The sequence below is a fragment of the Theropithecus gelada genome, chromosome 19, assembly GCF_003255815.1.
Source record: "Theropithecus gelada isolate Dixy chromosome 19, Tgel_1.0, whole genome shotgun sequence".
Classification (NCBI taxonomy): Eukaryota; Metazoa; Chordata; class Mammalia; order Primates; family Cercopithecidae; genus Theropithecus; species Theropithecus gelada.
In genome coordinates, this window is record NC_037687.1 from 33,183,613 (window position 1) to 33,196,761 (window position 13,149).

Below are 13,149 nucleotides of genomic sequence, written 5' to 3' on the forward strand. Positions count from 1 at the left end.
TGTGGTTGGACTAGTAAAGACTCTTCCTCATCCCTCTTTTTCACTTATCACTAGAGACAGAAACTAAAATCCATGGCTTCAGGCTGCTAAAAACCTTAAAACAAACAGAACAGCAACAAAATAAGGTGGATTGGACAAGCTTGGTCTGTAGCAATATGTTTTATTTGGTTCTCGTGGAGGTATTCCACTGTTTTTCTTTCAACATACTGTTGCTGGCTTGAATCATGGAGGTATTAAGGAATAAAGTCTAATAATTAGGATGTTACATGTTAATAAAACCATCTTGCCAACTTCTCTATTGGGGGAAAAAAAAAAAGGCCGGGCGCGGTGGCTCAAGCCTGTAATCCCAGTACTTTGGGAGGCCGAGATGGGCGGATCACAAGGTCAGGAGATCGAGACCATCCTGGCTAATCCGGTGAAACCCCGTCTCTACTAAAAAATACAAAAAACTAGCCGGGCGAGGTGGCGGGCGCCTGTAATCCCAGCTACTCGGGAGGCTGAGGCAGGAGAATGGCGGGAACCTGGGAGGCGGAGCTTGCAGTGAGTTGAGATCCGGCCACTGCACTCCAGGCTGGGCGACAGAGTAAGACTCCGTCTCAAAAAAAAAAAAAAAAAAGGCCAGGTGCAGTAGCTCACGCCTATAATCCCAGCACTTTGGGAGACTGAGGGGGGTGGATCACTTGAGGCCAAGAGTTTGAGACCAGCCTGGCCAACATGGCAAAACCCCATCTGCAAGAAAAATACAAAAAATTAGCCAGGGGTGGTGGCACACATGTGTGGTCCCAGCTACTCAGGAGGCTGAGGCACTAGAATTACTTGAACCCGGGAGGCAGACGTTGCAGTGAGCTGAGATCACGCCACTGCACTGCAGCCTGGGTGACAGAGCGATAGTCTGCCTCAAGAAATAAATAATGAAAGCTCTGGCATCATTAGGTCTGACTTCTTATGTGACCACAATCAAAGCAAGCTGGAAACGGAGCTCCTTTCTCCTGGGCTACAGTGCTCTGGTTTCCCCACTCTACCATCTCACACTGGCTCCTCTTACTAGCCTGGTGCTCTCTCTAGCCCCGTGGGATGCACTTGTAAACCCAAATTAACCCCATGCACAGAGCTGGGCGCTTGCGGCACAACTCCCTCTTTTGGCTTTAGTTGAAACACTCATTTCAGGCTCCTTGTTTTACAAATGAGGAAATGGGGTTTAGCAAAGAGAAATGAGTTTTCAAACCAGAGGCCAGTGGTTAGGCTGTGCAGCCACCTCTCCTCTCCTCCCTGTGTCAGCAGGGATATTCCAGAGCCTGGTCTGAAACTGCTGAGCTCGAAGGGCTTGGATCCAACAATGCTGATAATGACCACGGTGTGTGGCCTCGTCACTAGGGAACGGCCGAGCTCGGGGGGCTTGGGTCTAACAGTGTTGATCATGACCACGGCGGTGTGGAGTGGTCACTAGGGAGAGAGGCTGGGCTCGAGGGGCTCGAGGGGCTTGGGGGGCTTGGGTCTATCAATGCTGGTGACCACAGCGGTGTAGAATGGTTGGTTACTAGGGAGCGGCTGAGCTTGGGGGTGGGGGCCTTGGGTCCAACAATGCTGGTGACCACCCTGGTGTAGAATGGTTGGTTACTAGGGAGCGGCTGAGCTTGGGGGTGGGGGCCTTGGGTCTAACAATGCTGGTGACCACAGCGGTGTAGAATGGTTGGTTACTAGGGGGAGCGGCTGAGCTTGGGGGTGGGGGCCTTGGGTCCAACAATGCTGGTGACCACAGCGGTGTAGAATGGTTGGTTACTAGGGAGCAGCTGAGCTTGGGTGGGGGGCTTGGGTCTAACAATGCTGGTGACCACAGCGGTGTAGAATGGTTGGTTACTAGGGAGCAGCTGAGCTTGGGTGGGGGCCTTGGGTCTATCAATGCTGGTGACCACAGCGGTGTAGAATGGTTGGTTACTAGGGAGTGGCTGAGCTTGGGTGGGGGCCTTGGGTCTAACAATGCTGGTGACCACAGCGGTGTAGAATGATTGGTTACTAGGGGGAGCGGCTGAGCTTGGGGGTGGGGGCCTTGGGTCCAACAATGCTGGTGACCACAGCGGTGTAGAATGGTTGGTTACTAGGGAGCAGCTGAGCTTGGGTGGGGGGCTTGGGTCTATCAATGCTGGTGACCACCCTGGTGTAGAATGGTTGGTTACTAGGGAGCGGCTGAGCTTGGGGGTGGGGGCCTTGGGTCCAACAATGCTGGTGACCACATTGGTGTAGAATGGTTGGTTACTAGGGAGCGGCTGAGCTTGGGTGGGGGGCTTGGGTCTAACATTGCTGGTGACCACAGTGGTGTAGAATGGTTGGTTACTAGGGAGCAGCTGAGCTTGGGTGGGGGCCTTGGGTCCAACAATGCTGGTGACCACAGCGGTGTAGAATGGTTGGTTACTAGGGAGCGGCTGAGCTTGGGTGGGGGGCTTGGGTCTATCAATGCTGGTGACCACAGCGGTGTAGAATGGTTGGTTACTAGGGAGCGGCTGAGCTTGGGTCGGGGGCTTGGGTCTATCAATGCTGATCATGACCACGGCTGTGACATGGTCACTAGGGGGCGCCACATCCTGCTTTCCTACCCTAACCGCCTCCTTCCAGCTCAACTTTCTTCCAGCTGTGGCGCTTTGCATTTGTGGCTGTGGCTGCATTTGAACAAGTGCTCCTTGCGCCCCGCCCCACAGGGCCTCTCCCCTGCTGGCGCCCCGCCTGCATCGCGCTTCCTGAACTGCCCTTGGAAGTTCCCCTCTTCCCTTGTGGCTCAGCTTCTCCTGCCCAGTCGCCAGCCACTTACTCGCCCGTGTTTATGGGGCACGGACTTCCTGCCAGTGGCTCTGCAAGGCAAGGGGACACGGCGGGGACCTCGACGGGCACAATCTCTGCCCTCATGGGGAGTGGGAGTGGCTGGGAGGGGACACACACAGATGAGGACTCAAGAGACAGAGACTCCCGGGGGTGAGACATGGAGGAAGTCCTGGGCATGGGCAGGTGTGACAGGCAGCTGTGTGGGGGCGGGTCCCAGGGGAGGGAGATCCAGACAGACGTGGGCGAGAGGAAGGGGACCCTCCACCCAGCTCACTTCCTGGTCTGAAGGCCGCAGTCTGCATCCCTAAGGGCAGGGACTTGCGTGTCCGCCCTGCTGCATCCCCAGTGCCTGGGGCCCAGTGGGAGGGCGGCTCTGCCAGGTAGTGGACGGTGTCAAAGAAGCTCGGCCTGGGGTCCGACTGTCCTGAGTTTGAATCTGGTTTCTCACTTAGCGTGTGATCTAAAGCGAGTGGCTTCACTTCTCTGAGCCGGCTTGCTTCTCTGTGACTAGCGAGATCCAGCCATGTCTAAACAGTGTGGGTAAAGCCAGGCGGCTGAAACTAGCTTTGCTGTGTCTCGTTTTAAATCCTGGATAAGTCCCTGCCCTCTGAGCCTGCTTCCCCCTCTGTAGAGTGGAGGGTTACGCGAGGTTGTTTTGTTTTGAGACGGAGTTTCACTCTTTTGCCCAGGCTGGAGTACGATGGCGTGATCTCGACTGACTGCAACTTGTGCCTCCTGGGTTCAAGCAATTCTCCTGCCTCAGCCTCTAGGGTAGCTGGGATTACAGGTGCCTGCCCCCATGCCCAGCCCTCAGCCTCTAGAGTAGCTGGGATTACAGGTGCCCGCCCCCACACCCAGCTAATTTTCATATTTGTAGTAGAGACAGGGTTTCGCCATGTTGGCCAGGCTGGTCTCAAACTCCTGACCTCAGGTGATCCGCCCACCTTGGCCTCCCAAAGTGCTGGGATTACAGGCATAAGCCACCGTGCCCGGTTTAAAGAGGTATTAATGAAGCACCCAGCACACACTAGCGCACATTAAATAATCACCTTGCTCCCAGGGTCTTGGCTATCAGCCATATCCAAGCCCTCACTGCAGAGAGTAAGTAGGAGACAGTCACTTCATACATTCTTGGGGACGTGGTAAGTGACCTCTGGGGAGGGTGATACAGCCAGATCTGTTGGGATCCAAATGCACATTCACCTTCCACCTGCAGTTCCTGCCAGGACAAGCAGCACAGGGTGTGGGTCAGATCGGATTCTTCCTGCTGCATTGCTACAGTAGCAGAAGACTAGAAACAGACAGACTGCACATCAGTCAGGAATTAAACACTGTATCTGCACAAAGGAATGCTTTGAAAGTGTTTTTTAAAATAAGAAATGTAGATAGGCAGCCAGGGGCGGTGACTCAGGCCTGTAATCCCAGCATTTTGGGAGGCCAAGGCGAGTGGATCCACAAGGTCAGGAGATGGAGACCATGCTGGCTAACACGGTGAAATCCCATCTCTACTAAAAATACAAAAAATTAGCTGGGTGCGATGGCAGGCGCCTGTAGTCCCAGCTATTCAGGAGGCTGAGGCAGGAGAATGGCATGAACCCCGGAGGCGGAGCTTGCAGTGAGCCGAGATCACGCCACCGCACTCCAGCCTGGGTGACAGAGCGAGACTCCGTCTCAAAAAAAAAAACATAGATAGGCCTCTCTCTGGAACAATCATAGGTAGATACATAAATAGGTATAGTTGATAGATACATAGATGATAGCTAAAGATAGATGATAGATAACAGATATAGTACACAAATAGATTATTGATAATAGGTAGTGAAGATAGGAAGATCACAGATACGTACTACTGAGGTAGATGATAAATTGTTACCTATCTATGTAAGTAGATAATAGATGATACATGATATAGGTAGATAACAGATTATAGATGATAAACACATGGATAGATGGTGCAAAGATAGATAATAGATGACTAATACATAAATGATAGCTACATATAGATGACAGATATAGATAATTGATGCATAGATAGAATGACAATAGAAGATAATGGATTGGTATATAAATGATAACATGTTGATAGATATATACATGATACATAAAACATGACAATAGAGATTGATACATATGCAAGGGGCAGAATAATATGCAATGAATGGCTTTCATTTAATAAATTTATTTTATTTATTGAGACAGTTTCACTCTTGATGCCCAGGCTGGAGTACAATGGTGTGATCTCAGTTCACCGCGACCTCTGCCTCCCAGGTTCAAGCAATTCTCCTGGCTCAGCCTCCCGAGTAGATGGGATTACAGGCATGTACCATCGTACTCGGCTAATTTTATGTTTTTATTAGGGATGGGGTTTCTCCATGTTGGTCAGGCTGGTCTCGAACACCCAGCCTCAGGTGATCTGCCCGCCTTGGGCTCCCAAAGTGCCGGGATTACAGGCGTGAGCTACCGTGCCCAGCTTGATGAATTTATTTTTAAAACCCACTTGTAGATTCACTGAGTATTTCAAGGGATAATGCAGGGAGAGGAATGAGGAATCTGGGAGTTGAGATTTGGTAAGTAATCTCTTCCTCCAAGTATCCATTACTTTTTTTAAAAAAATCTTATTTCTGACCAGACATCAATCGCTGATCCAAATACCCCTGGCAGAGTCCCCACCAGCCTGAATGAGGCTGTCCGTCCACAGTCTACTTACTGTCATGGCTAGTGGCCACCCCGCTTCACAAGCATCCCATAAGGTACAGACAGACTGATATAAATGTTGGCATTAGATTCTGTTAAGCTCTGCTACTTAGCTGTGAGAGCCTGGAGAAACATTTAACCTCCCCAAAGCCTCTGTTCCCTTATATGTAAAATGGGAACAATACCCTCTTCGAAGTGGCCAGGAGGCTTTAAAAGGGAATGCAGATGGATTAAACTGAGCTCCATCATCCGAGACCCAGCTGGGGGGCGGGGGAGGGGGAAATGGGGGGATTCTCTGTCCATGGTGCTGAAAGACCGGCACCAGAAGATAGGGAATTTCTGGATAGACTTGTCCATCAAGGCAGGAGAGGAGGCAAAATCAGTGGTGCCAGAGGCAACTCCGTCCCCACCCACAGCCTCTTTGAGCGGTAGATATGAGAAGGATGGGTGGATATATACCAGACACACACATACATACCCACATGCACACAGACATACATATGCACAAAGATACACACAGACACACCATCCACACGGAGACATACAGACAAGCACTCATACATGCAGAGAGACACACACAATTCACATGCATGCACTTCTCTAAGGATGGCCTGGAGAACACCAGCCCCAAGATGCTCTATAAATGGAAGGTTTTCTGACAGAACAAGTTCAGAAAATGCTGCATGTTATCACCTACCCCTGCCCTGGCCCCCAGCCCCACCCGGTTAAACAGAATCATAGTGAAAAGCTCTGGGCCGGGTGGGTGTGGGGAGCTAGTTTTATAATTCATCCAGTCAACTGAATCTTGGCTCAGCACTTTCCACCTGCCAAGTACTGTTCTGTGTATGATAAAACTTCAATCCAGCGGGGCGCAGTGGCTCACGCCTGTAATCCCAGCACTTTGGGAGGCCGAGGTGGGTGGACTACTTGAGGGCAGGAGTTCAAGATGAGCCTGACCAACATGGTGAAACCCCATCTCTACTAAAAATACAAAAATGAGCCAGGTCCGTGGTGGCGGGTGCCTGTAATCCCAGCTACTATGGGAGGCTGAGACAGAATTGCTTGAACCCAGGAGGCAGACATTGCAGTGAGTCAAGATCATACCACTGCACTCCTGCCTGGGTGACAGAGTGAAACTCTGTCTCAAAAAAAAAAAAAAAAATTGAATCCAGTCTTTTCTCAGGTTATTTGAACACAAGATCCTGTTTTCTCCAAACATCCTGTCAATATTCCCTGGAACACTCTCCAGGCTACCCTTATGGAAACGGGGATATACGGAGTAAATATTTCCAGATAAACTCTGCCTTCAGGCTGGAGAGTAAGCTGGGTGGAGGGTCCCTTTCCACTCACCCGTCTGGCCCCCACTCCCCTGGAATTGCCTGTCACACCTGCTCCATGCCCAGGACTCCTTCACTTCCTGCCTCCTGGGAGTCTCTCTTTGTCCCTTCAGCCCTTAGCTGTGTGTGTCCCCTCCCAGCCACTCCCAGCCACCATGACAGCAGAGATTGTGCCTGTTGAGGTCACTGCTGTGCCCCCATGCTTAGTAGAGTCCCTCGCAGGAAAGAAGTGCCCGAGAAACATCTAAGATTAAGTGGATCATCAACTCAGCAGGGGGCCAGGGGTGGGGGGCATGGGTGTCAGGACTTTAGATCCAGATCCAGATTCAGGTTCTACCACTTTACAAACCAGTAGCCTGGGCAGACTGCTTCCTCTCCTTACACCAGCTTCAGCAGCAGCAGCCGAGGAATGAGGCCGACCACACAGGACCTTTGCGAGGACTGGACTCCGTAAGGGGCGTGAATGAGTCTGTGCACGCCCTCCACCAAAGTGAGCAGGAGAGGAATGGAGGCCAAAGGAACTTCTGTGGTCACTGCCACAGTGGATTCGTGACATGAAGCGGCTGCCCAGCCTCACATTGCCGTGGGTGAGCAGCTCCAATGCAGGTGCGGTACAGGGCTGACGCAAGTGCCACGGGAACCCGCATTCCTTTCTTTAACCTGAGACCCGTGCCACGCTCATTGGGCACGGAGCTGCTGCCCTGAACACATTTGTGGAATGAGTGAGTGAGGGGTGGGCGATGACTACCCGAGTGCATGAATCGGTGACGGCTGGCGTATGACACCAAAGCACAGGTCTAGCGCTGGGTCCGGTGCAGTCTGGTGTCATGGCGGTCACGTGAACTCGCTGAGTTCTGTATTATGAAGGGGGATGAGTAGTACAGAGCCGGGATTTGAGCCTGGCTCCTCGCCCCTGCATCTTTGCTCACGCCTGGGGGGGACTTCTAGTGAGTTAACACGTGGCTTGGGGATCCCCCCTCCACAAACAGTCACACAAGGCAGGCAAGCTCTTCTTTCCGCAGGGCAAGGAAGCCAAGGGTCAGAGAGGTTAGTCCACTTGCCCAGGGTCACACAGCCTTAAGAGGCAGGGTGGAAACTGGCCCTGAATCTTTCTTGCTCTAGGTGTCAGCTCCTGCCACCATATCCTGGGGCAGGTAGAGGCGGCGGCTGGCCCAAGACTCAGTGTGCCCGACTTAACAAGGCACCGAGCTGCCAGTCCCAGGCCTCAAGAAGTGCCCAAGGCCAGAGCTCCACAGAAGGACCCTAGGAGCACTGAGCAATGCTTCCTCAGTCTTTGCTAACCCAGCCCACTCTGAACCACCAAGGTTTACCCCCTCCTTTTGAGTGACCTGACATTTCAAAATAAACTGATATGCAATACCAATTACCTAAGCAAGGCAGTGTGGCCACTTGAGAACATGCTTTTCTCACCCACAACCCCTCCCTAGTCCTCTAACAAATCCTCCAGGATCTGTACACCATCAGCGGCCCTGGTTTCTGAGCCCCTATCTTCCAAGTGAGGCCCCAGGACCCTGCTCAAGCACATCAGGGTGTGAAAAGGCAGATCAAGAGCTCTAACTGGAAATCCACCTTTCTCCTTCGAGTCCCCCTCTGCTATGAAACCAAGTCAAAGATGCACCTTGCCACCTCCAATCGCTCCTGAGTAATTGCGGCCTTCAGCCACGTTGAAAATACCCCGTTGGGACCCTCCCTGTGGCCGCCCAAGCCCCCAGGAACATGGGTCCTCAGGACTGGGGCTGTGGGTCTGGGAAACCAGTCGCCATGGTAGAGTCCCCTTCTGATAATGAACAGCAGCACTCATCTGGCCGGGCGGCTGCGGCGGCTTTATGGGACCAGGTCCGTCAGGCCGGCGCGCTGTCTGAATTTCCCTAAGCGCTCAGCTGGACTGTGGCATCCCTGCCCTCTCCCCCAGCCACTTTTGGTGTCAGCGGCGGCAGCCACACGATGGGAGTGGAGGAAGCCAGCTGCCCCTGTGAGAGGGCAGCGGAGGCCGCGGCGCTCCTTCCACTGTAGTGGGCAGGCCTGGCCCCGACCAGTCCGCCCTGCCCCATCTACAAGGGCTCGCAGGCCCTGTGAGCGCCCGCACTGCAGTGAGGCGATCTCGGGACAGGTCGCCCTGCCCAGGGCCCTCCGCGGGCGACCTAACCGGCCACTCCCCGGGCGCAGCTGACACACTGCTGCTGCCCCCGCGGAAGCCTCTGTTTACCCCTCTTGCCCTTCTCCCGGACTCAAGAACCACGCAGAGAGGGACATTTGGATAGTGCCATTTATTGTTCTAGCACCCCTTCCTCCACCACGCCCAGGCCTGGGACAAACGGGCACCCGCCTCCTGCGGGGCTCTGCTGGGCACAGGGGCCACCTCTGCTACCCGGAATCCAGGAGGGGAAGGAACGACTCGAGCTCTAAGAAAGGACGGGACCCGGAAGCCGGAAAAAAAAAAAAGGATTGGGGTGGGCGGGGAGAGTCAAAAGGTAGGCTGAATAAAAGAAAACTCTAAAAGAGAAAAGGGCCCCTATTTCCCTTCCCTCTCTGGGACCCTCTAAACGCAAAGGGCCTGGTTTCTCCATTCCTCGCAGCACCCCCACCCCCACCCAGGACAACTGAGGAAGAGGAGGGAAAATGGCCTTCCACTTGAGGCCTGGTAGCCGCTCGGCCTCTACAGTTCTCTCCATTGTCTGTCTCCGGCTCGCAGGCTGAGAACCTAGGAAGGGCGGGCCAGGCTGAGGGGGGCAGAGTCGAGGCGGAGAAGTGAACTGGCCCTAATGCCCCCCAGTGCCCCACGTGGACGGCACGTGGACAGAGGAGGGCGTGGAGCTCGGGACGCCGCGGGGTCCATCGCACCCCATCCGCTTCTCCCTGGGTCTCTGGTCTTGCACGTGGTCGTTCCCGCCAAGCCCGAGGGGCCCTGCCCCCCCCCGGGCCCCTCCCCTACCGGCCCTCCCCAGCGCGGCACTCGGGGCACCGCCCGCCCGCGGCCTCGTCGTCGTCGTCCTCCTCCCCCCCGGCCCGGTAGTAGCTCTGTCCGCAGCTGCTGCAGACCGAGGGCGCGCCCACGGCGTGGATCTTCTTGTGTCTCCGGAGCGCGGCGCCCTGCACGAAGCCCTCCCCGCACTCCACGCAGATGTGGGCCGGCTCCTCGCCCCCCGCCGCCCCGAGCCCGTCCCCGTGCTGGGCCCGCTGGTGTGCCAGGAGCCCGGCCCCGTGCCCGAAGCCCTTCCCGCACTCCAGACACACATACGGCTTGGGGGCCGGGGCGCGCCGCGACCGGGGCCCCGCGGCCTTGGCCCCTGCTCCCGCCATGGCTGCCGCGGCCGCCGCCCCCTCGCCCGGCGCGCCCACCACGATGATGCCCTCGCCGTCGCCCACCGGGATGGCGATCTCGCCGTCCGCCGCCACCGCTTCTTCGGGCCCCTTGGCCCGCCGGACGCTGGCCGCCAGCACCTTGGCCGCCACGCCGGGCCCCGACAGCTCCGGGTGCAGCCGCAGGTGACGCGCGAGGCTCTTAGGCTGGCTGAAGCCGCGGCCGCAGCGCGGGCACACGAAGGGCTTGAGGCCGCTGTGCGAGCGCCGGTGCTTGGCCAGGCTCTTGCTCTGCGTGAAGCTGCGGCCGCAGTCGGGGCAGGTGTAGGGCTTCTCGCCCGTGTGGATGCGCTGGTGCTGCATGAGGTTGGAGCTCCAGCTGAAGCGCTTGCCGCACTCCAGGCAGGCGTAGGGCTTCTCGCCCGTGTGGATGCGCCGGTGTTGCACCAGGTGTGAGCTCTGCGAGAAGGTCTTGCCGCAGTCGGCGCAGGCGTTGGGCCGCTCGCCGGTGTGCGTGCGCTGGTGCCGCGTCAGCTTGGACCAGTGGCTAAAGCTCTTGCCACACTCGTTGCAGATGTAGGGGGCGGGCGGCCGCGGCCGGGGAGGGGGGCCGGCTGGGGGCGCAGACTGGGGCGGGGACAGCTTGGTGGGAGGCCAGCTGGGGACGTCGTCGTCATCCATGATAAGGATGTCCACTGGAAGGCAAGAGGGTAGGGGGACGTGAGTCAGAGAGGCAAGGTCTCCACTCCTGCCTCCGCTGCTACGCTGGCCTCCAGTGCCTCGCTCACCAGGGAGCCTTTCCAGCCTCCCCCTGGCGCGGGACCTGCCCTGGTGTCCTTAGTGCGCGCATCACTCCCTGCATTTTACTAAGTAGTTATTACCCGTCTCCCCAGCTAAAACCTCTGCTCTGTGTGAGTTAAGACCCTCGGTTTACCCCCAACCTCCAGAACAATGACCGCAGACATAGAAGGTCTGATCTGTAAACAACCAGTCAACGTAAGAGGCATGGGCGAGAGGCGGGATCCAGGGAAGGCTCCCAGGAAAGGACCCCCGAAACCCAAAACACCAGCCCGGACGCCGAGGACAGAGCATGAGGAAGGCCCACGGGCAAAGGCTCCACTGGGCAGAGAGGCCGCAGGGCTGGGATGCAGCCCTGGACACCTGGACCTGAGCCAGGGAGTGGGTTTGGCACCCTGAAGACGTGCCTGCCAGGGAGTGATGTGTCACATTCTGGCTCCAGGAGAACAATGCTGGCTGCAGACAGGGGGGAGCAGACAGGTAATGGGATTGGAGAGGAGCATGAAGCCCCACCTCCCAACCTGGAAGTAAAACCTGGCTCAACGTGGCCTCCATTACAGAGGCTCTTGCCAGCCCCTGGGTGTGGGGACTCCTGTCTGCTCAGTGAGGACACTTCGGGCACACAGGGCTTTGCCTACTCATCTTTACACTGAGGACACCCTTCCAGCAGCCAAGGAGGCCATTCAGGCATCTGCACCAGGCCTGCCCTGGGGGATCTCCCAGGAGGGATGGGCTTGCCTCCTCCCCAGCTCATGCACTCCTGAGAAGGGTCCGTGTGCAGCTTCTACCTTTGCTCTCCCTTGGGGCCTGGTCCAGAGCAACAGAATCAGGTGGGAAGGCCTCAGCAGGTGCATGTCTGACCCCCGTGAGCACCCCAGGTGCACCCCACAGGGTTTTTTCAAAGCGTGAATCACAATTACAACATTCTCACTCCTGACCTTACTAGACTGTAAGCTCCTAAGTCTCTATCCCAACACCTGGCATGGTGCCCAGCACACAGAGCCCAAACACCATCCCAGATGCCACGCTGGCAAACACGCAAGGAAGGGCCATGACGCCCCCCTGCGCTACACACTTCAGCATCAGGTCCTCATAAGGTGGGAGCACGAAACTGAGCCTTTACAAGGGAGAAACTGAGGCACTAGGGAGTCGAGTCACGGCCCACAGCTACACAACTGCAAAGTGGCAATGCCCAGCAGCGCGTTAGTAGTCTGGGTCCAACAGACAGCCATCTACTGATAACTGCAGCCGCCCACCGCTAAATCTCCCACCCCACGTGCAGCACACCCTACACACTGAGGGAGTGCTCCACTAAGGGGGTCCTGCGACCAGTAGCATCGGCACCACAGAGAACATATTAAAAACATTTATGCACGGCCGGGAGCAGTGGCTCACGCCTGTAATCCCAGCACCTTGGGAGGCCGAGGCGGGCAGATCACTTTAGGTCAGGAGTTCAAGACTAAACTGGCCAACATGGCGAAACCCCGTCTCTATTAAAAATACAAAAATTAGCCGGGCGTGGTGGCGCATGCCTTTAGTTCCAGCCACTTGGAAGGCTGAGGCAGGAGAATGGCTTGAACCCGAGACGCAGAGGTTGCAGTGAGCCGAGATCACACCACTGCACTCCAGCCTGGGCGACAGAGAGAGACTCCATTTAAAAACAAAGCAAAACAAAAACGCTATGCTCAGGCCTCCCTCCAGACCCACTATATGAGAAAGTCCTGGGCCAGGGCCTGTGCTTCAGCAAGCCCTCCGGGTGATTCTGATGCCAGCTCCAGTGTGAGAATCACTATTCCAAGGCAGAGTATTCGAATATGGCTCTTGAATCACCTGCGGCAGAAGAAAAAACTCCAGGTGAAGTCAGGAAGGGGGGAAGCTTTTGGAGAGATGGCATGGAGCCCGCTGCATTGTCAACATTTTTAAATGTTGTACGTTATAAGCTCATTACTTAAAGATATAGAGAGAATTAAAAACAAACATCAAAGCTATTTGCCTCGAGGCGGTGTGACTGAAGGGGACAGAAAGGGACGGATAGGAAAGAGATTTGCTTGTCACCATAAACCGAGCCATACTATCTGAACCTTACAAGTGCTTCTCCCCCTTTAATTAAAATAATTGCTTTGTTTCCGAGGTTGTGAAGAAATAAAGTATATCAATGCTGCCTGTGCCTCAGCTATGAACAGCA

General features: G+C 55.4%; 1 protein-coding gene across 1 annotated transcript in view; it reads right to left on the reverse strand.

The window, feature by feature from the left end:
- Positions 1 to 9,114: 9,114 nt before the first annotated feature.
- The window catches only part of ZNF787 (zinc finger protein 787), a 32,598-nt gene continuing 28,563 nt past the window's right edge, over positions 9,115 to 13,149 (reverse strand). The window contains exon 3 of the mRNA XM_025367422.1: positions 9,115 to 10,861. Within this exon, the coding sequence (XP_025223207.1) occupies positions 9,795 to 10,861 (1,067 nt within the window). The 3' untranslated portion in view covers positions 9,115 to 9,794. The remainder of the gene's footprint in view (positions 10,862 to 13,149) is intronic.